Genomic DNA, 19,964 nt, shown 5'->3' on the forward strand with positions numbered 1-19,964 from the left:
GTCAGCACAGCTGTTCACTGTTAACTACTCAGCAGGCATCTATGGCCTGGCAAGGTGCCCCGTACTTGTAACCCCTCAGAAGGAGAGTCCGGAGAATCAAGGAGGTTCAAGGTCTAAAAAGCCTAAAGTTGAGGAGGGGGAAAGAAAGCCAGCTACAAGTTTTAAGTATCTGTATCGTGTTTCAAAATGGTGATGCTTCTGTTTAATTCACGACAGAATATTTTTCTCTAAATTGGAAAGTTTATTTATTCAGTACACCAAATAGGATGCAAGCACTGTCATGACAAATATACAGAAATATGCAGATCAACATCCAACAGTAATTTAGTTTAGGAAACTTTAAAGAAAATCTCTTTAACGTTATGACAACATACTCCCAAGAATCTCCTCTTCTGTTAGTCACACATCTCAGTAAAATAAAGGGTTATGGTTTAAGTGGAAGTCAGCTTGTGAATTCTTAAAAATAAAACTCCAACTCTATAATCCATGCCAGTTAAACTTGTAACTAAGTTTCCAAGTAAGTGTGAAGGAGATGAAGCAGTCAGTCAAGAAAAATGGTTACTACAGTACAGCAGGCAGGCTCTCGGGCTGACTCATCAGGACAGTGTACGAAAGTTCAAACTGTGCTAACCACTCATCATTAGTATGGCACGTTTTGGTCCATGATGTGTTTTAATGTCAAGACATATCACAATTTGTTACAGAAACACACAGATAACTGTTGTTTTTAAATATATATGTATATATATATTTCTTAAAAAGCCAGGTAGGTATACTTCCACATACAAAGACAGGTCCTAGGGAGGAATTTATAGGAAGTAGTCTGGGGTGCGCCGGGTCACATGAGGCTCTCCACGACGAGGTGCTGGGTCAAACTGAAGACTAAAAATGACAAAGAAAATGATCAGAAGTAAGGCAGTAAGTAGGACAGTGGACAGAGTCTCCGTTCTGCAGCTTTTGTGAACACGGGAATGTGGCTGCGGTGACCTAAGCTCATTACTAGTGATCAACTTCAGAGCTATGGTGAGAACTTACATGTTAGTGCCTGGCAAAAAGAACACTGGATTTTAACTAAGTGTCTTTTCTGTCAAAAAAGCTGTTTGTCTGTTTAAATATTAATGTTATCACAATACTATAACATTCATATTTGACCTTCCATATTGTGAATCAACACTGCAGTCCTGGGATAACTCCCAGCAGTTCTGAAAGGATGTAACCACAGGCACACACTCCCAGCCCAGCAGTCCTGAAAGCTGCCATAGGGACTTGAATTGAACTGGTGTCCTGTGGGAGGTCACCTTGTGCTCTTAACCACCAAGACACTTTCCAGCCCCTGGTAGTTTAATGGATGAGTGGGACAGGGTATGTATGTAGTCCTGGCTGTCCTGGAATTCACGTACAGCTTACACCGGACTGCTCTCAAACTCTCTCTGCCTCTGGATTAAGAACTTGTACCACCACACCTGGATTAAGGTTCTCTTAAGTGGTTTTCTATTAGCGGTTGAAAACCACAGTTCTGGACTGGATGTAGCAGTGCTGCAGCAATGCACTGGAACAAAGGAGGCCGAGGTCTGCGTGCCCAGCGTACCCAAAGTTCTCAAGCTGTTAGGGAAGGGTCTGCACACTCCTCCTACCGTGTCGTAAGCAGAGCTTTCACGTCTCTTTACATATTCATGCATGCATGTGTGTATGTGTGTATGAACACGTGTGCAGACAACTATGGAAGCCAGAAAAGGGAGATCTTTGGAGCTGGAGTTGGCGGTGTTTATGGGGCCTGAACTCCCGTCCTCATGACTGTGGCAGTACTGAGCTGCTGAGCCTTCTCTCCAGCCCCTAAGTCTATTTTCAGTACTTAATTTCCCCTCTACAAGCCATTACATACAATTAAAATGTAAAGGTACTTACAAAGAGTATTTTAAAGTGTCATCTAATTCCATGATGGCAGCCTGGTTCCCACAACGGTAGCAGTAATTGGGTGCACTAAAAATGGTGACCACGTTCCGATCATGGCACCAATTATATCCCTGCAACATTAAGAAAGGTCATTGTTTCATTGTAAAATCCAATCTTGACACAGATTTCACATCACAAATACTTCGGTGGTCATGTTACCTTCTCTAATAGTTTATGCAACTGCTCAGAATATTATACAGTTATTATGTACGGGATTCTATTATATATCTCAGTAACCATATAGCTGTTCCTAACCCACACTTAAATCTTAACTTAGGGCTCTCCCTTTCCCTCTTGCCCCCCTCTCCCCATTTCCTTCCCTTCCATGTGCTCATGGCCGGCCTCTACTTCTCTACTTCTTTCTGCCTCTACTTCCCTCTTAACTCCCTCATGCCCTGAATAAACTCTTATTATTCTGTACTATTTAAAAAAAAAAAAAAAAAAACTTAGGGCATACACTCAATTTCTCAGAAAAAGATAGTAACCTCCCCATTTTGTTGTTTTTGGTTTCTTTGAAAAAGAATTTTGCTTTTTAGGCTACTGTGTTCTCAAACTTCCAATTGCTCCAGCCTCCCAAGTGCTGAGGCATGACAGATGTGTGCCTGGCTTCTAAAGTTTGCTACATGAATCTTGAAGCTAGTATCAGGCAAATACCAACTTAGAATGTGCTCTCCCAGAGGGCCGAGCCAACGCTCACCAAATGGTCACCTGTGTCAGAGCTTCTGACTCACATTACCTGCTGTCAGATAGTAAGATTTTACTTGATACATAACACAGCATTCCTATCCTTTGTTAAATGTTTCAGTTTTGTCTCAAAAAGCTGGAATTTGATTGCTTTCCAATTCTGGAGTCTCAGACTTTAGAGTGCCAAAGCTTAGTCATTTCACTTTTCTCCAGAAATATCCAGCCACACCGACATTTGTGCTTGCCGGTATAACGGAGTTTAATGTCACCACGTGGATGTGCTTTTCGCTGTGCTCCTACCCCACTCCTTGCCTGTTCTAGGCTGGCAAGTTTGTTTCTACCGTCTTAAAGCCAACACTTGCTGGTTAGTGATAACGTTAACACACAGGAGAAATCTAGCAATTGCCACCTCAACCAAGTGGCCACTGATATGACCAGCAGTGGACAGACAGCTTTCAAGCCTCCTTGGTAAATGTACCAAGGACACAGCGCAGCACACTCTACAATGTGCACCTCAAAAGTGGCATGGAATAATCCTGTCAAGCTCAAGTCTCCACTGAGCATCCTCTGGAAGAGCAGTGTGTTCCTCACTGCTGAGCGTCTCTCCAGCCCCCACTGAAGGTATTTAAGAGTATTTCTTTTTATGTTCTAGAGAGCATGAAACTCATGACCCCCTGCTTTGGCCTCCCAAATACTGGGATTACAAGCACCCACCATACCCAGATTTAGAAAGATATTTCTATGTAAAACTTTAATCATTTCAGAATGTCAAGATCATATAGAATCTGAAAAATTACTCCTACAGGTAACCTGGATTAAGCTATACACATTGCAGAACTTAATCGTTACAATCACCTGACCCAAGTATGTGAGTAGGAGTATATGTTGGAAACCTTTTAAGGGGAACACTGCTTACAATAATGGTTTAACAAAACAGACATGGGAGATGTGGATTTGGTAATGGGATCTGATTCCCACATTCTAAGTCATGAAGCCTATCACAGACGCACACACCGTTAGAGTAATTCTGCAGGAAAACTACATACTTCCATTACAAGCTGGTGAGCACGAGACACCAGTGTGAGACCGTTGGCATGGTTAAATGTTTCTGAAATATCTTGTCCAAATGTGTAGCCAGCACCACGTGGAGAAATGCCCCAGCCACCACGGTCATCTGGATCTGACCATAAGAGATCGCACATTGGGCCCTGGACAAGGACAAAGAACAGATATGCACTATGAGTTATGCTTAATTGAGTTACCCTTCCCACATGTGATTACACTTTTTTTCCTAATAATCAAAACAAATGAAGGAACTGCCAAATTCACCTCATGTGGAACTTCTTGTAAGCGATCCAGGGCTCTTATGTGATCCAGTGTATCTATGGATGGAGAGAGGCCACCATGGAGGCAGAATATCTGTTTTTAAATTGAGAAAAAAAAAGTCTTTGTTTTTATAATTGCTAAATGAATCAACAGTAAGCAATGGTTACAGATGTTAGCTGTGACAGCCTCTTTTCCCAAATGGCATTAACAGAGATGCGTGAACTACAGTGCAGAGCAGAACCGAGTCACCAGCAGTGACCTCCCAGCAGTTCCAGTGCTGCAGGCTGGGACCTGAGGGCCTTCTGCATGCCTATCTGTGAGGATTCTCAAGTTTTCCATTTCTTCCGTGAGCTCCATGTTTCTTAAAGGCTCAGCAGCCTTGGCCTGTAGACATATTTAAGGAGGCTGGCAGATGGCTCAGAACATGCTATAAAACCTGACAACTTCCTTCTGATCTAGGCCAACCTCCCTCGATCCCCTGCAAAAAAAAAAACAATCCCCGAATCCAGATCTATAACAAAGCAGATCTGGTGCTGGATGGCTCAGCCAGTAAAAGTACTTGCCATCCAGGCTTTTGAGCCCCAGCACCCACGTAAAAAGCCAGGCACACAACACTGCATGGAAGCTCACTGCTGGGAAGCCTGAGACACAAGGACATCTCTGGCCAGGTCATCTACTTGATTTTTGAGCTCTATGTTCAGTGAGAAACCCTGTCTCAAAAACCATGAAGATCAACTAAGTTACAACAACAACCTCCAGCAGCCACAATCTACACATGTGCACGTACAATATACCACTCTGATTTGCTGGGTACTAATATACTGAGCACGGTGTATGACCTGAGCTTGTCACTTTCTCCAGGACTCTGTGTCTTCCAGTCATAACATTTCATAAATGATAACCTGTCACAATGGTGTGTGTATGCTGGCTGTTTTGTTTCTTATAAATACTTCAAAAACAGCAAAGACTGCTGAGTTTGGGAAATGCTGGTTGGTATAAGAAATACGTAAGAATTCTACCAATGTATGTACCAAGTTTTAAAAATCAGATACACCACCAATACTACTGCTATCTTTCTAAGTTAATTTGTTCATTACTTTAAGGCTAATAAAAACTATTACTTGAAAATTTTTAATTAAAATTTAACAACTTGTAAATTTACTCTTTCATTCAAGTTAGCAAGTTTAGGCAAAATATTATCACTTTAACTATTGCAGTATCCAGACTAGCAAGCCAACGAGTATCCATTATTCCTTCACGAACGCTGTGCTTTCATGGTTTCTCTGTGCAGTCCTAGAACTCATGCTAGAGACCATGTGGCCTGGGATTCAGATCCACCCGTCTCTGCTGCCTGAGTGTAAGGTTTAAAGACCCGCTAACACTGAAGTTTTATATATGGATTTAAATCAGCTCACTGTGAAGCCTCTAAATACTGAAACAGGAAACCCATATGATGTCTTATACATGTCTCAAAGCATAGTACGCTGGAAACAGAGATCCTCTTGATAAAAAGATGTAATATACAATGATACTAGTAATTACCATGAAAATAGAAAGGAGTAAAAAGTTACTAATGATAACCAGGAAACAGTACCATGGACAGTTTCTGATAACATCTTGTATTACTAGTAAGATATATGCCCATTGACTCAAGCATTTATTTATACGGTTCTGTTTTGTCTTTTAAAGCACACATTAGGGCACACTTCTTTGGCCAGAAGACGTTTTGGGTAGGCACAGCAGGCCTTGGTAACTGAAGCCTAGAACCTCAGCTACTTGGGAACGTAGGCAGGAGAATTACAGCATCAAGCTGTGCTGGGGGTACAGGTAAGTCTGAGCCTGAGCAATTCACCAAAACAGGCAATACACAAAAACCAAATCACGACTGGGGCTGTAGCCCAGGGGTAACACACTTGTTTAACACCAGGTTCAACTCCTTATGTATTAAAATAAGACAGACTTTCACATAACTTGTAAATACAGATCTTGAATTCCTAATAGTACATGCTTCCCCACATTTAACCTTGTGTAAGACGACACCACACGTACACACCTGCCCATCTACTAAAGCTGTAAGTGGAAGGTAATCGAAGAGGTCTGTGAAGTACTTCCACACGTTGGCATTTCCATACTTCCGTAGGCATTCATCATAAAAGCCATACACTTGTGTGATCTGCCGGCTTTCATGATTTCCTCGCAATATTGTGATGCGCTCTGGATAGCGCACCTGAAAGACAAAAGAAACCCAGGGTACAATCATGTCTCCCCAGCATTGTGTTGGTTTTAACCTCAAACCCATTTTAAATTAAAATTAAGATCTGGTATGTATGATATATATATAAAACAAGTGGATTTTATGCTTAGACTTGGGTCCCCTACTATAGACATCTCATTATGAATATTTGATTTTCTGGAATCTAAAAGACCTCAGCATTTGTTGAGTCTGAGCAGGAGTAGTAAGGAGAAAGCAGCCAGGGTAATCTTGTGGGGAAACTAAAGAAAGAAAGAAACACAAAGTCTAGAGTAGAGCATGGATGAAAATATTCTTTGAGGAGACACTTTTGCTGTGAATCAGGTAAAGTCAGACAGACTACAGGAGAGTCACAGCTTTCAAAGGGTTTGACTCCCGTGACTGTATGACATCAAAGAGGACTGTGGGAACAGGGAAGTAGCAAGACAGGAGCCAAGATTCATCTGGCGACCTCAGCAGGGATGAAAGGAGCAGATCTTGATGGCAGAGTGTGAGGTGCGGAGCGCAGGGCAATAAACACAGGAGGTCAAGGCAACAACGGGCTTTTCATGCCATGAATTAAGCAGACTGTTTAATGATTCCATATAAAGGGTGCTAAGTAATCAGATCAAATATAATTCACAGAGTTCAGTTACAGAGTTTAGTTCTTTTTAATCAAAAATGGACAGAAGTTTTAAGGCATGGACTTTCATCTCTCTTTAGAAGTTTGAAGCCAATTATCATTTAAGGCCAAGCACACCATGAAACTAAAGACATACATGCAACATTAACATGTTTTGCCTTTGGCCGCCTCTGGAGTTCACCCCACCCTATATTCATCAGTCATACCTTTAATGCTACAAGAAGAGTCACAGTCTCCACGGAATAATATCCTCTGTCTACATAGTCACCCATGAATAGATAGTTTGTATCTGGTGATTTTCCACCAATCCTGAAGAGTTCCATAAGGTCATGGAATTGGCCGTGCACATCTCCACAGACGGTAACAGGACAGCGAACCTCTTGTACATTTGATTCTTTTGTTAAAATTTCCTTAGCCTGTTAGAAAAGGAAAATAAACAAAGATTCAGTTATAAATTTAACAGCATTTCTTACCTACTGAAAAAAAAAGTGTGGGTATAAACCAATACCCTACAAAGAGATAGGCCAACGTCCAGCTACAACAGCAAAGACCGGAAATGACATATCTACAAAGACAGAGAACCTGGAACCCTCATTTGAAGCTGCTGGGAATCAAAATAACATTGTCCTGACCACCCCATGGCAGCATATTCCTTTGCTTACAGGATTGACTTTTACTTTGTATTCATTTCTGTCTGTGTATGCCCCACTGTCCAGGTGCCAGTGGAAGCAGAAGGGCATCTGAGCCCCTGGAGCTGCAGTTACGGTGGTTATGAGATACTTGACACTAGCACGGGGAATTGAACTCAGGCCCCCTGGAGGCACAGCAGGTGCTAATAGAAAAGTACAAATTACCCAAATGCCCATTAAGCCATGAGCTGGTAAGACTCAACCCAGCACAGCATACCCAACCAGACAGAATGAGTGGGAACAAACAAAACCAGCACACTGATATGTGCTGTAATCCACATTTAATCAAAGAAGCCATGTGACAGATGACTTCACTCACTCCTGTGTCCAAAGAGACAAACAGAAGTAGAAAGTAGACTATGGCTGCTTAGCACTTAGGATATAGAGAATCAGAGACCAGGAAACAACAGCTAAGGGTGTGGGGCTTCTGAGAGCAAGGAAAAGCTCCACTGTGTGATGTAGCCACATGTATGTCATCTAGACTGGCCTAGTCTATGTAACCAGTTCTATGGCCAGCCACGGGTACACAATGAGACCTGTTTCAAAACAGCCCCCAAATAATCCAAACGATTTCTTTCCATGACAAATACAGAATTCATCACTTACTCAGATTTACTGTCTCAAGTTTCACTGTCTTTACTGATTTGTGTTGCTGCTGCTAGAGACAGTCTTGCCCCGCCCTAATGACATTATGGTCGAAGATATACCACAGGGATGACAGTGGTCCTGAGATGTTCCCACTATCACCCTAGTGACAAAGCTGTCCTATGGTTAAGATGTTACCTATGTGTATGAAGTAATGCTGGTATAAAACATCAAGTCTACTGGGTGACCAGATGTATAAAGCACATGCAACTTTATATATACTCTAGATGTAATATAAACGTAAGTAACTGCTACTGGTTAATGTACTTTGTTGGGGCATTCCTATGGAACTTTAAAAGCTGTGACTCTTGAGCCACAATCTGAACTCTGGCCCTCGTGGCTGTGTAGCATGCACGCTCAACCATGGAGCTGCCCTGCAGCCCCAAGAGGCTTCTTACCTACACTGTAATCACCTGGCAGAACTTCCCAATTATCATCTACTGGTTTATTAATGTGATAAGTATCAGCAATTTTCTGTTATTTTTGCACTTATAACATGAGTTGTTTGTTCAAAGTTTTAACGCTGAGAATATTTTTTAAAATAAGGTCTCACACAGCCAAGGTAAGTTTCAAAATTGCCATGTATCAGAGGCTGGTCCTGCCCTCACCTCCCAAATACTTGTAGTGTTGTGACTTTAAGCTAGGACTCTATGCACACTGGGCAAGCACACCACCAGCTGAGCTACAACCCCAGTTCTGTTTCAAGAGCAAAGTCGTTCGATGCTGGGTGGGCAGCTCAGTGGTAGAGCAAGCACTTAACTGGAGCACGGTCCATATCCTCCTTCAACCCTGACCCTTTCAGTCACAACTGACCAACTCCTAATCTGTCTAAACCGTACTGCTTTAGGTTTTTTGTTATATTTGACAAACTAACCACAGGCTAACACTACACTATTGAAAAAGGCAACCCTCTTTTAGATTCTTCTGAAAATAAACAGTCTATCCAAAGGACAGAATACTAGGTCTTTAATGACATTATATGCGGGGGAAATGCCAAGTCACAAACTCACATGATCTGTTTAATCAAAAAAACAACAACATCACCGAGTATGTAACTAACTGGCCAGCAACTAATGTCTATAACATACTGCTGTTGCATGTTTATCACCAAACTGCGCTGTCCATCCCAGAATAAAGCAGGCAGGCAAGTCACACTTGTCTGCAAGCACTAATGCAGAAATCCTAAGTACAGGAGGCAGGAGAGAAGTCGAACAGCTTAGCACAGTGCAGTAAGAATGGAAAGCAATCAGCAGAGACTTACCGAGAGCAACAGGACACAGCTGTCAATCAGAAGGGACTAGTAAGTGACCAGTAAACTGGCTACCAGGTGTCCTGGCACTGCGTGGTGGAGGATGACTTATACTCCTTTCTGAGCCCCATGCCCGCACTTGCAAACGGCCGAGTGGAATACAGGCATGAACAACTGTGTGGTGCACCATTCCATTTTCTAAAGACAGGTATTTCTATTAACTCTCAATTTATTTTCTAGCAACTCAATGTCCTACTGCAGTAGTCCAAGGTACTGATTTAGGATACTGATCAGAAAAACAAAATTACAGTAGGCTAAAACTTGGGAGCTAGAGAGATGGCTCAGGACTGATAGGCGGAGAGAATGGACACCTGAAAGTTGTCCTCCGACCTCCACATTCATGCTGTGGCAGGCACCTTCCCTTCAGCAATTAAAGCACTGTGAAATAACAGTTGCTGTGCCCTCAGCCTGACCTATCCAGCCGGGCATACCCAGCGATTGAATATTCTAGACAAGTGTGCTCCCATTAAGCCACACCCCACCCTCTTACTTTTGTTTTGAAGCAGCTCTCAGCAGGAACAGCTGATTCTAACAGTGGTTTTAAGCTGATTTTGACAAGAGCTCTAATCTCTTATTTCTGCAAAATTCACAAACACAGGCCTCCTGCTTTTCATTTAAAAGCTGCTCAGGTCAGCAGTGACTCCCCAAGAGCTATGGGCAGTGGAGTACAGACGTTCTCTACTGGCCTATGACTCGTTAGAATGAAAGGAAGCAAAGATTCTCTTCATGGTGCTAATGTAAACATGGAACCTAAGGTCTTTACACCCGTAGACTGGGCGTCTAGAGAACCTGCATCTCTAGAGCATGAAGTCACATCTTTCTTGTGTATGAAGTAAAAACAGCTGATTTTCCCCTTCCTCAACTGAATTTCTCTGAGGGTTAATTCTGAGTTGTGTGACAAACTATGTTCTCATTACCACATTACTGAAATTACTTGTATGTGTGAGCACATGTGCACACGAAATGTTAGCTGAAGGTTATTCTAATAACAAGCCAGGGACACTGTTCTAGACTGATGCAGTTACTCAATATAGTAAAAACACCTGAAAAAATACATATTCATAACATATACAAAAAAGGAATCAGAAGCAGTTCTAAGAACGTAATAATCTACTGTGTTTATTATGATGCAGCAACAGAAATTTAATTATTTCCAGGACCAGATTTAAAGTTGTAATGTGCACTGTGGTTTAAGACCACAGTTGACAGCCGGGCAGTGGTGGCACACCTTTAATCCTAGCACTGGAGAGGCAGAGGCAGGCAGAGTTTTGAGGCCAGCTTGGCCTACAGAATGAGTTCCAGGACATCCAAGGCTACACAGAGAAACCCTGTCTCAAAACACATAAATCAAACTAAACGAAAAAACCCCATAGTTGCTAGAGATATAACCAGAATTCCTACGGCAAACACTACACTGGTGCCCGCCAGCTGTTCTTTTCCTTTTCCTCTCTGTAAGAAGTAGTCTGGGATCTAAGTGTGTACTTAACTGTCACTCCCTTGGTGGCCAACTAGGAGTCTGCTGCTGTAACATACCCCAAGGCCATGATCTTTGTCTTTGACTATACAATCTTTCCCTTCTACACATGAACTGCTACATCTCTAACATTCTAGGCAAATTCATAGAAAACAAAAAACAGACCACCTTTGAAACAAATCGCCTTACATGAAGTTTAAAGTCTACAGCAGGGCTAAAGAGTGGCTCAGTTTCTATCATCTACATGGCGGCTCACAACCATCTGCAACTCTAGTTCCAGGGGATCCAATGATGTCTATAGGGTCTAGGCACATACTTGATACATAGACATATATACACAGGCCCGTCAAGCATGGCAGTGCACACCTGCTACTCCCCAGTACTTGGGTTTAGCAGCAAGACCTGGAGCTCTCGGCCAGCCATAGCCACACAGCAAGCCCAGCTCAACCAAAAACTTCATAGTTAATATAAGCATGGTGCTCTCTTCCTATACCGTTAATAGGCCCTACCATAAAATGCCTTTCTGGTTCTTCTAGTAAGTGTCTGGTCTAATTATGACAGGCTATGAGCACTCTCACTTACATGTATATCTGCATGTGCCCCTGGCATGCCAGAAAGCATCAGATCCCAGTATGGGTGGTTGTTAAGTAACTTCAATAGCTACCCGTCAGTGGTAGTGTGCAGAGATGTTTTGCCTGCATGTATGTCTGTCGTGTTCCTGAGGAAGATAGGAGAGGGCACCAGATACCCTGGAACTGGAGCTGGAGCTATAGACAGTCGAGCTGCTAGGTAGGTGCTGAAAACTGAATCTAGGTCTTCTAGAAGAACAGCTACTGCTCTAAGAAAGGAATGGCGTACTGACCCATGCTGTAAGGATAAACCTCCAAAGGACCACTGAAAACCACTCAACTGCACATTAGGAAGGGGTAGCATCAAGTGTCCTTACTGGTCTCTATTAGTTTTTGAGTCAGTTTCTCACTGAACCTGGAGCCCATCTATTAGGATAGATTGGCTGGCCAGGCAAGCCCCTAGGATTCTGTCTCCAGCTTCCCATATCTAGCTTTTTACATGGGTGGTGGGAGTCCTAAATCAGGTCCCCGTGACTAGTACTTTGCCTTAGATCCCCATTAGTATTTTGTGAGCAATTCAAGTAAAAATTTTACTGCTAGTCTGTAAATTATGGGAAGCCCAGTTTCCACCATGATTAGTGACAGATGATAGATATGGTTCTTTTAAGATCTGTGAATGGTAAATGAGTAACTTATTAAATCAAGTCCAATCTTGAGCTCTTTCTTCCTAGGAAAGGAACAATCTATACTGTACAGAGTGCCTTCCCAAGGTTAATATGCCCATTAAAAACAAATCAAACGAGAAAAAAAATGTTCAGGACAAGGTGACATTTAAATACTGACTAGGTTTTTAGACATACCGTGTTTAGGAGTGTTTTGCTTGCACGAATGTCTGTGCACATGTGTGCCTAGTGCTTGAGGAGGTGGCAAGACACCGGGTGTCCTGGGACCAGAGTTACAGCTGTGAGCTGTCATGTGGGTTTCGGGACTAAACCCAGGTCTTCTCTGCAAGAGCAACAAATCCTCTTAACTGCTGAGCCAGCTCTCAGTCCCCATGTAAGTTACTTCAAACAACATAGACTAGGTTTATATCTCATCACATTCACTCAAGAATGGAAAAGAAAAATCAAAACAACTAAAAATTCCTCCCTAACATAGATGAGAATTTGGCACTTTGGCTGCATTTACCAAGTCTGTCACAGAATGGCTGAGTGAAGGGTTCTCTAGTCTGTCTGATTCCTGGTACTAAAGCCAAGTAGAAGCAATACTACCCCAAAGCGATTGACCAAAAAAAAAAAAAAAAAAAAAACTAAGGGAAAATTGACTGGAAGTTGTTCAAATTAGAACAAAAGTTATATGCTACATATAAAACTATTCAATGAAAACAAATATTACAAATAAACATCTTTATCTACCTATATATGTGTAGATTTTTCCTTACATAGGTATTTTTACATATTACATAGAAAGTTAAGAAATTATCCAATCTAACAATATCTACTTTCTAGTCACTAGTTTATGATATTCTCTTGTCACAGAATTTCTTTACCTGTTAGTTTAAGGTCAGAGTGGCTCAGACAGACTGAAAAACAATGATTTGTTCAGACAGTAGACTGGGTCCTAACTTCAAATTCCACTATAACCACACCATTCTTTGATAACAGTCAAAAACATTTTCTACATCTCTTTATCAATGGACCACCAAGGCTCAAATTAACCCTGCTCAAATAAAAATTTTTTTTTTTACCACCAGGACACAGTGTCATACACCTGAAATCTCAGTGCTGAGGGAGAGAGAGGCAGGTGGGATTTCAAGAGTTTGAGTTTAATCTGTCACATGGCAAGGCCACCCAGAACCCTGTAGTGAGACCCTGACCCAAATAAAAAAAAAAAAAAAAGTAGCTCTGGCTGTCCTGGAACGTGCTATGTAGCCAGTGAGAATGTTGTTTAGCAGTTAAAACGGACTTTTCTTTCTTCTTCTTCTTCTTTTTTTGTGAGACAATGTGTTTTTCATATAGCCTGGGCTACCTTGGAGCTCACTCTGTAGACCAGGCTGACCTCTGCCCCTGGAGCACTGAGACTAAAGGAGCACACCAGGACCTGCTAAAACCGCTTTTACGTTTTAATAGTTGCATCTATCACAGAATAATCAACTATCTCAATTCACAAGATCTATCTCTACGCTCTGATCTTCAGCAACATAATTTTGCTTCAGAAGAACACGCTCTTTCATATTATGAAGTAAAACCTTAAATGTCTGATGATGCCAAGGCTTTGAAGCTGGAGCCATGAAACACACCCCGCGGTTCAGTATAGAATTTATACCTATTTCTCACATTTTTTATAGTGTGCCTAGCCTTTAACGGCTGAGCCATCTCCAGCCCTAGAATTTACATGCATTTCTACACAAGCCCCAGATTTTCTGATTAAAGACCAAAATAGATTATCTGTCAACACAGAAAGCAGCCCACCCCCCATTCCCAAACCTTCACCCCCATTCTCCCAAGCCCCCCAAACCTCCCAAACCCTCTATTCTCCCAAGCCCTCACCCCATGGGTCATCAGCACAAATATCTTCAGTTATAGAATAAAATCTTAACAGGTCAATCTTTTTCAAGTTTTCCCAGGACGAGAGATAAATATAGTTCTAGTCACAGAATGTCCTGGACAGAGCCAGGCAGTGCAGCACACCAACCATCTTCGAAAGCTGCCGTGCACACTGCAGGAACAAGTCCCAGAAGCAGTATTTATGCTCAAAGGAGTCCGAGCACAATTAGCTTCAAATCTGGATGCTAACAGAAGTAAGTGTACGGAGCCTGTGGTCTCAGAAGGCAGGCCTCCTGGTTCTGGGCCAACAATTCTACAGTGACACATAAATTCACTTCAGAAGCCTGACACGTCTTTGTGCAGGAACTTTGGCAGTCAATCGTCCCCTGACACTGAGACGAGGTTTACTGACCCCAGGACATGGCCTTTACCACACCACTCTCCCCTTGATTTCAGCTCCTTTTCTATAGAGTGGTGCGGCAGACAAAATTGGGCTAAGCATGGTGGTACATAAACTAATCCCAGCACCCAGGAGGCAGAGCAGGCAGTCTGAGGTCAAGCTGGAAGAGCTCCAGGGCGGCAGGACTGCAGTGAGGCCCTCTCTTTTAGCCTGAGAAGTTGCTCAGCCTCTAAAGGTGCTTGGTGTGATCTCAGAGCCCATATAAGTGGTCTCCTTCCATGAGTGGCTCTTGACTTCCCCATGTGTACTCACAAACACACCATATGTAATACATGTATACACGTGCATATGTGGGCACACACATAGAGATAAATTAAAAACAAAACCTTTAAGAAACTAGCTAAAGGGCTGGAGAGATACCGCAGTGGTTTAGAGCACTGACTGCTCTTCCAGAGGTCCCGAGTTCAATTCCCAGCAATCACATGGTGGCTCAGAACCATCTTTAATGGGATCTGCTGCCCTCTTCTGGTGTGTCTGAAGACAGCTATAGTATTCTCATACCCATAAAATAAATATTTTAAAAAATATATCTTAGTAAAATAAAGGGGGAGTTATATTCCTGTACACCATACAATTAAAAAAGGGAAAAGAAAAAAGAAACTAGCTAAAAGGGATTAATAGTGTGTGGCTTGTATAAGGCCTGTCTTTCTGTTACAACTTTCTGACGAGGCTGTCTCACTCAGGGGCAGAGTACTCACAAGACCAAGTGGGAAATAAGGTTGTGTATTTACAGCACTGATGTAAACCTGGTCACAGGTGTGCTGAAGGTAACAGGAGATACAAGGACCTTGTATACAAAATCTCCATTGAACTAGTCTCACTAAAGCAAGAGTGACGCGGAAACAAGACCACAACCTTTCTCGTTCAACATTCACCGAGTGTTTGCTTCCTGTCAGGACTGTGAGCTCTTGATAGACACTTTCCACACAGGAGATGGTTAAGTATCCCTGCCTCACAGATAAGCATCAGCTAGCTTGCAGAAGGGCGGCACTGAATTCTGATTGGATGAACTTAAACGGGGTGGAGATTGCTCAGCAGGTAAGAACCTGTACAAGAGACTCCTAGGACCGCACATCAAGAGGGCTCACCACCACTTAGACAGCTCCAGGGAATCTGACACCCCTGGCGTCCTCAGGTTTCAGCACTAAGCACAGACACACAATTAAAGATGAACAATTAAACCTATTATAAAATGGGACTAGAGCAACCAGGTGGAAGAAAACGTAGGAACACAAGGTCCACACAGGCACATACCCACAATGGCATACCAGAGTCATGAAGAGGGTCATGAAACCAACCACTTCTCCCAATGGCAACTACCCTACGGGCTAGAGGACAAAGCGGTGGGGATACTCGGAATTGGTGATCTAGGCTCAGAGACCCACAGCCTAAGATGTAAGCTCAAAACATTGTATGCCGCTACTAACTGGTAACCTAGTTTATTTAAAAAGAAGATCTTTAAGAGACTCATAAATCTTTCTAAGAGTTTAAGACTCGAGTGTGATACTTCGCAGCCATGGTAAAAACCTTCTGTAGGAGCACATCCGAAAATTATTAGGAAGTCAAGCGGAAACACTAAACTGATTCAGCCACCTTCTGGTTTATACCTCCTTCAGGTTTGGATGTCACAATAAGGATGACTGACTCAATCTCCAAACTGGACAGCCCAGTGGTGCCCCAGCTTGAGAGAGATCATCTGAAGGTTACCTTTAAGACTTAGGGAAATTACAGGTTATCACACAAGATAAATAGAAATTAATTGAGATGATACACAAACAGTTTCTTTGGGGGAAACACCATTTTCTTCACAGTTCTATTCGAAGTGTGCTAAGTAGTTTTTCAACATACAAAGGCCTTGGTCAACTTGAGAAACGCACCCTCTGTTACTCCCCCACCCCCAAGAAAGGAGTGCCTGTAAATCAGATGGATAAAATCGTTTGGTTGTATCCTAACTTCTAGGGAAAAAAAACGTAGACTCTGACTTGAATACTCTTTCGGGGACCTCTTAACACGAAAACACAAGGAAGGGACTTAGTCCATAATATAAGAGAGGAATAAAAAAAGACTTTAAATAAAGTGAAATAAGCTAAAAACCGCCAGTGGTTAATAAATCAATAGATACACAACTCTGAAAGTTGAGAAGACACGATCAAAAAGGGTTACCCAATCTATCACCTGCAAGCTATAGTGGGGGGAGGAGGGGGAGATACACGGGGCAAAAAAATGGAAGTAACTTTCTGAAACGCGGTCTCTTATAAATAGCCCACATCCCAGTTATCTTTGCCAATAAACGCTGTTTCCAAACTCAACACCTGCTGCCTTCTTACTGAAAAAGGAATCACTCCCAAGAGCCACTCGCCCGCCAAGACCAGCCTTCACCTGCCTCCCCCAAACTCGGCCGCGGAGAAAGCTCTGCCTGCCATCACGCCCACTAGTCTGCAAACAAAAGCTCCAGGCACCCCGGGGTTTTCGAAGGGCCCGGTTCACCCGCGAACGACCCCACGCTAGCCAAGTCTCGGTTTTAACGACTTTCAGGGCAGTTGTCCCTGGACCCAGGGGACTGCAGCAGCCTGATTTTCGGGGGGCGGTGAGATGGGGTCCCGCACCCCGTCCCACACCCCAGCCGGGGCCAGGGCCCGTTTCCCCCGCGCGCGCCTCCGCGGCGGGCCGCCTACCTTCTCGCACAGAGTCCGCACTTGGTTCTCGTTCAGCTGCTTACACTCGTTCAGCTGCTCCACCCACTGGTCCAGCTCCTTGGTGAACGCCTTGTCGTCCATGGCGGCGAGCCGCGCGTCCCCGCCGCCTCCCCCGCCGCCGGCCCCCGGCGGGACCACCGAGCCGCGGAGCGCGCAGCCCGCGCCCCGCCCAAGCCCAGCGGGCAGCCGCGGGCCCCGGCCTCCGGGAGCGCCCGCCCCGCCCGGCCACGCGCCCGGGGCGCGGCGAAGGGCTCACGGCTCGGAGCGCGGCGCGGCTCGGGGGAGGCTCCGGCCCGACGGCGCCCGCCCGCCCGCTGCCGCCGCCGCCCGCAGGCCTCTCCGCGCTCTGGCCGCGGTTCTCTCGCTCTTTCTCTTCCCTCCCTCCGGGTTTCCGTCATCGCCCCGGCATTTCCGCCGGGAAAAGACGAGTGGGCGGTGCCGCCGGGTTCGGCGCACGAGGAGGGGAGCAGCGCCCTCGCGCGGCTCGGCGGAGAAACGGTCCTAGGGGCCTGGGGTCAGCATCTTTCCTGGTCTTTCCTGCCACCCTGCCTCTGGGAAGCAGGTTCTAGCCTTGGACTTCTTTAGGCACAGGGAATTGGGACGATTGGGTTTTTCCCTCAACCATTTCCTATCCTAGAAAATGAGCTAAATATGTATTGAGTAAATTTCTACTCTTAGCAGTAATTAGTTGAGAGGCCCTAAATCGTGAACCCTTTCTGTCTTCATTAGAAAGATAACTTTTTAACAAAGGATGTATTTACGTTTATGTCACATGTGTGCAGGTGCCTTGGGAGGACAAAAGAGAGTGTTGGATCCCCTGGAGCTGGAGTTGGTAGTGTACGATGCTAGAAGCCAAATTTAGAGCATCTATAAGCGTAGTACGTTTTTTTTTTTTCTTCTTTCTTCTATTGCTTTTTTCGACACAGGGTTTTTCGGTGTAGTCTTGGCTTTTCTGGAACTTGTTCTGTAGACCGATCTGGTCTCGAACTCAGAGATCCACCTGCCTCTGCCTTCCTAGCATTGAGATTAAAAGTGTGCGCCACGACAAACACACTGTTTAACCCAACTTCAGCCAATCTCTTTAACACGTGAAGTAATTTTTAGAATTATCTGTGGCCATCCCAGGTTAACATTCTTTGTTGGAACTACTATGATACCTTGGCTGTAATTAGTGATTTTTGTATGACAGGGGTTAGATACTGAGACCTTGTAAAGCTGTGCTAACCAACCTTATTTCCTCGGTCTGAAGCCTGTTCTGCTGCTGCTGTTCTCAAGTGCTGAGCAGCTTCCTGAGTCAGAAGGCAAGGGTTCCTGAGGTGGTTTTGTCAAATGCTCAGCTTGGAGCAATCCCAAACTTCCTCTAGCTGCAGATTTGTCATCAGTTAAAAGAAATAAGCACAAACTCTGTCATCTGTGTCAAGTACATAGAATTTCTATTTAACAGTATTTGTGAAGAGGCTCTTCTCCAGTTTTAGGTGGGCTTTGGGCATTGTCTTAGGGTTTCTATTCCTGCACAAAACATCATGACCAAGAAGCAAGTTGGGGAGGAAAGAATTTTTTTAGCTTATACTTCCCACCTTGCTGTTCATCACCAAAGAAAGTCAGGACTGGAACTCAAGCAGGTCAGGAAGCAGAGGCCATGGAGGGATGTCACTCACTGACTTGCTTCCCCTGGCTTGCTCAGCTTGCTTTCTTATAGAACCCAGGTCCACCAGCCCAGGGATGACATCACCCACAATGGGCTGGGCCCTCCTCCCTTGATCCCTAGTTGAGAAAATGCCTTACAGCTGGATCTCATAGAGACATTTCCTCAACTCCCTTTTGCTGTGATAGCTCCAGCTTGTCTCAAGTTGACACAAAACCAGCCGCTCAGGCATCGTACTCAGATTGCAAGGCTTGTAGGCAAGAGCCCTGCTCCCCAACCATCTCTGCAATCCTTGTTTAAGACAAGGTTTCTTTCATTCCAGGCTGGCTACTTGCTCTGTATCTGAGGATGACCTTGAACTCCAAATTCTCCAGTCTCCACCTTCCAAATTATGGGATTACAGGCACCTGCTACACACCATGCCTCAGTAGTACAGCAACAGGCTACGTTCCTTATTCCTTCTAGAGGATGAAATCAGTGTGTCACTTGAGCTGAACTCTAACCTTTCTCCCCTTTGAAGTTGCCTGGAAAAGGGGAAAGGAGACGGGGAGAGAGAGCGCGGGAGAGGCAGGAGAAGAGCTGTGACAATGACTGCCATCTCAGGTTAGAGTGCACAGGTTAAAGGACTGCCTAATCCATGCTTAGAATGAAATTAAGAATTGTTTCCTTGAGTTCAGACAATACGGATGGCCTGAGGAGAAATGGAACACACAGACGGAGGTTAGGGAAGGAGTTAGAAAACTTTGAATACAAGAGTTTTGAGTTGACTTTATAAACCCCGAGTGAATGCTGGCAGTACTCGGTAGTGCCATAGAGGAGATAGGAATACTGTGCCCCATACTTGCCACCCCAAGACAGTTCTCACTGTGTGCCACAAGCTGTACTGGAGCCTGCAATGTCCCCGCCTCAGCCTGGTGAGAGTTGGGATTACTGCATGCCCCTCCACACCTAGGGGCCTTCCTTGGGAAGTGTGGCTGTTGCCAGGGAGCTCAGAGTTCTCTTTATGGGGTCTCTGTCTTATTAATGAGAGGATTTGTAAACAGAGGAAGCTCAAAGACCAATTTGTCAGTTTGAGAGAACAGGCTGGAGGTGGGC

The 19,964-nt window shown here is 44.1% G+C and overlaps 1 protein-coding gene across 1 annotated transcript; it reads right to left on the bottom strand.

The window, feature by feature from the left end:
- Positions 1–190: 190 nt before the first annotated feature.
- On the bottom strand, positions 191–17,595 carry PPP2CB (protein phosphatase 2 catalytic subunit beta). The gene is made up of 7 exons (XM_080928991.1): positions 17,204–17,595; positions 7,043–7,252; positions 6,017–6,190; positions 3,967–4,056; positions 3,684–3,845; positions 1,906–2,024; positions 191–882 (listed from the first exon to the last, which is right to left on the bottom strand). Exons 1-7 carry the CDS (start codon positions 17,303–17,305, stop codon positions 810–812), a joined length of 930 nt encoding a protein of 309 aa, XP_080785117.1. The 5' UTR covers positions 17,306–17,595; the 3' UTR covers positions 191–809.
- Between the last annotated feature and the right edge of the window lie 2,369 nt (positions 17,596–19,964).

This window comes from Micromys minutus (assembly GCF_963924665.1).
Source record: "Micromys minutus genome assembly, chromosome: 14".
In the NCBI taxonomy this organism is placed as follows: Eukaryota; Metazoa; Chordata; class Mammalia; order Rodentia; family Muridae; genus Micromys; species Micromys minutus.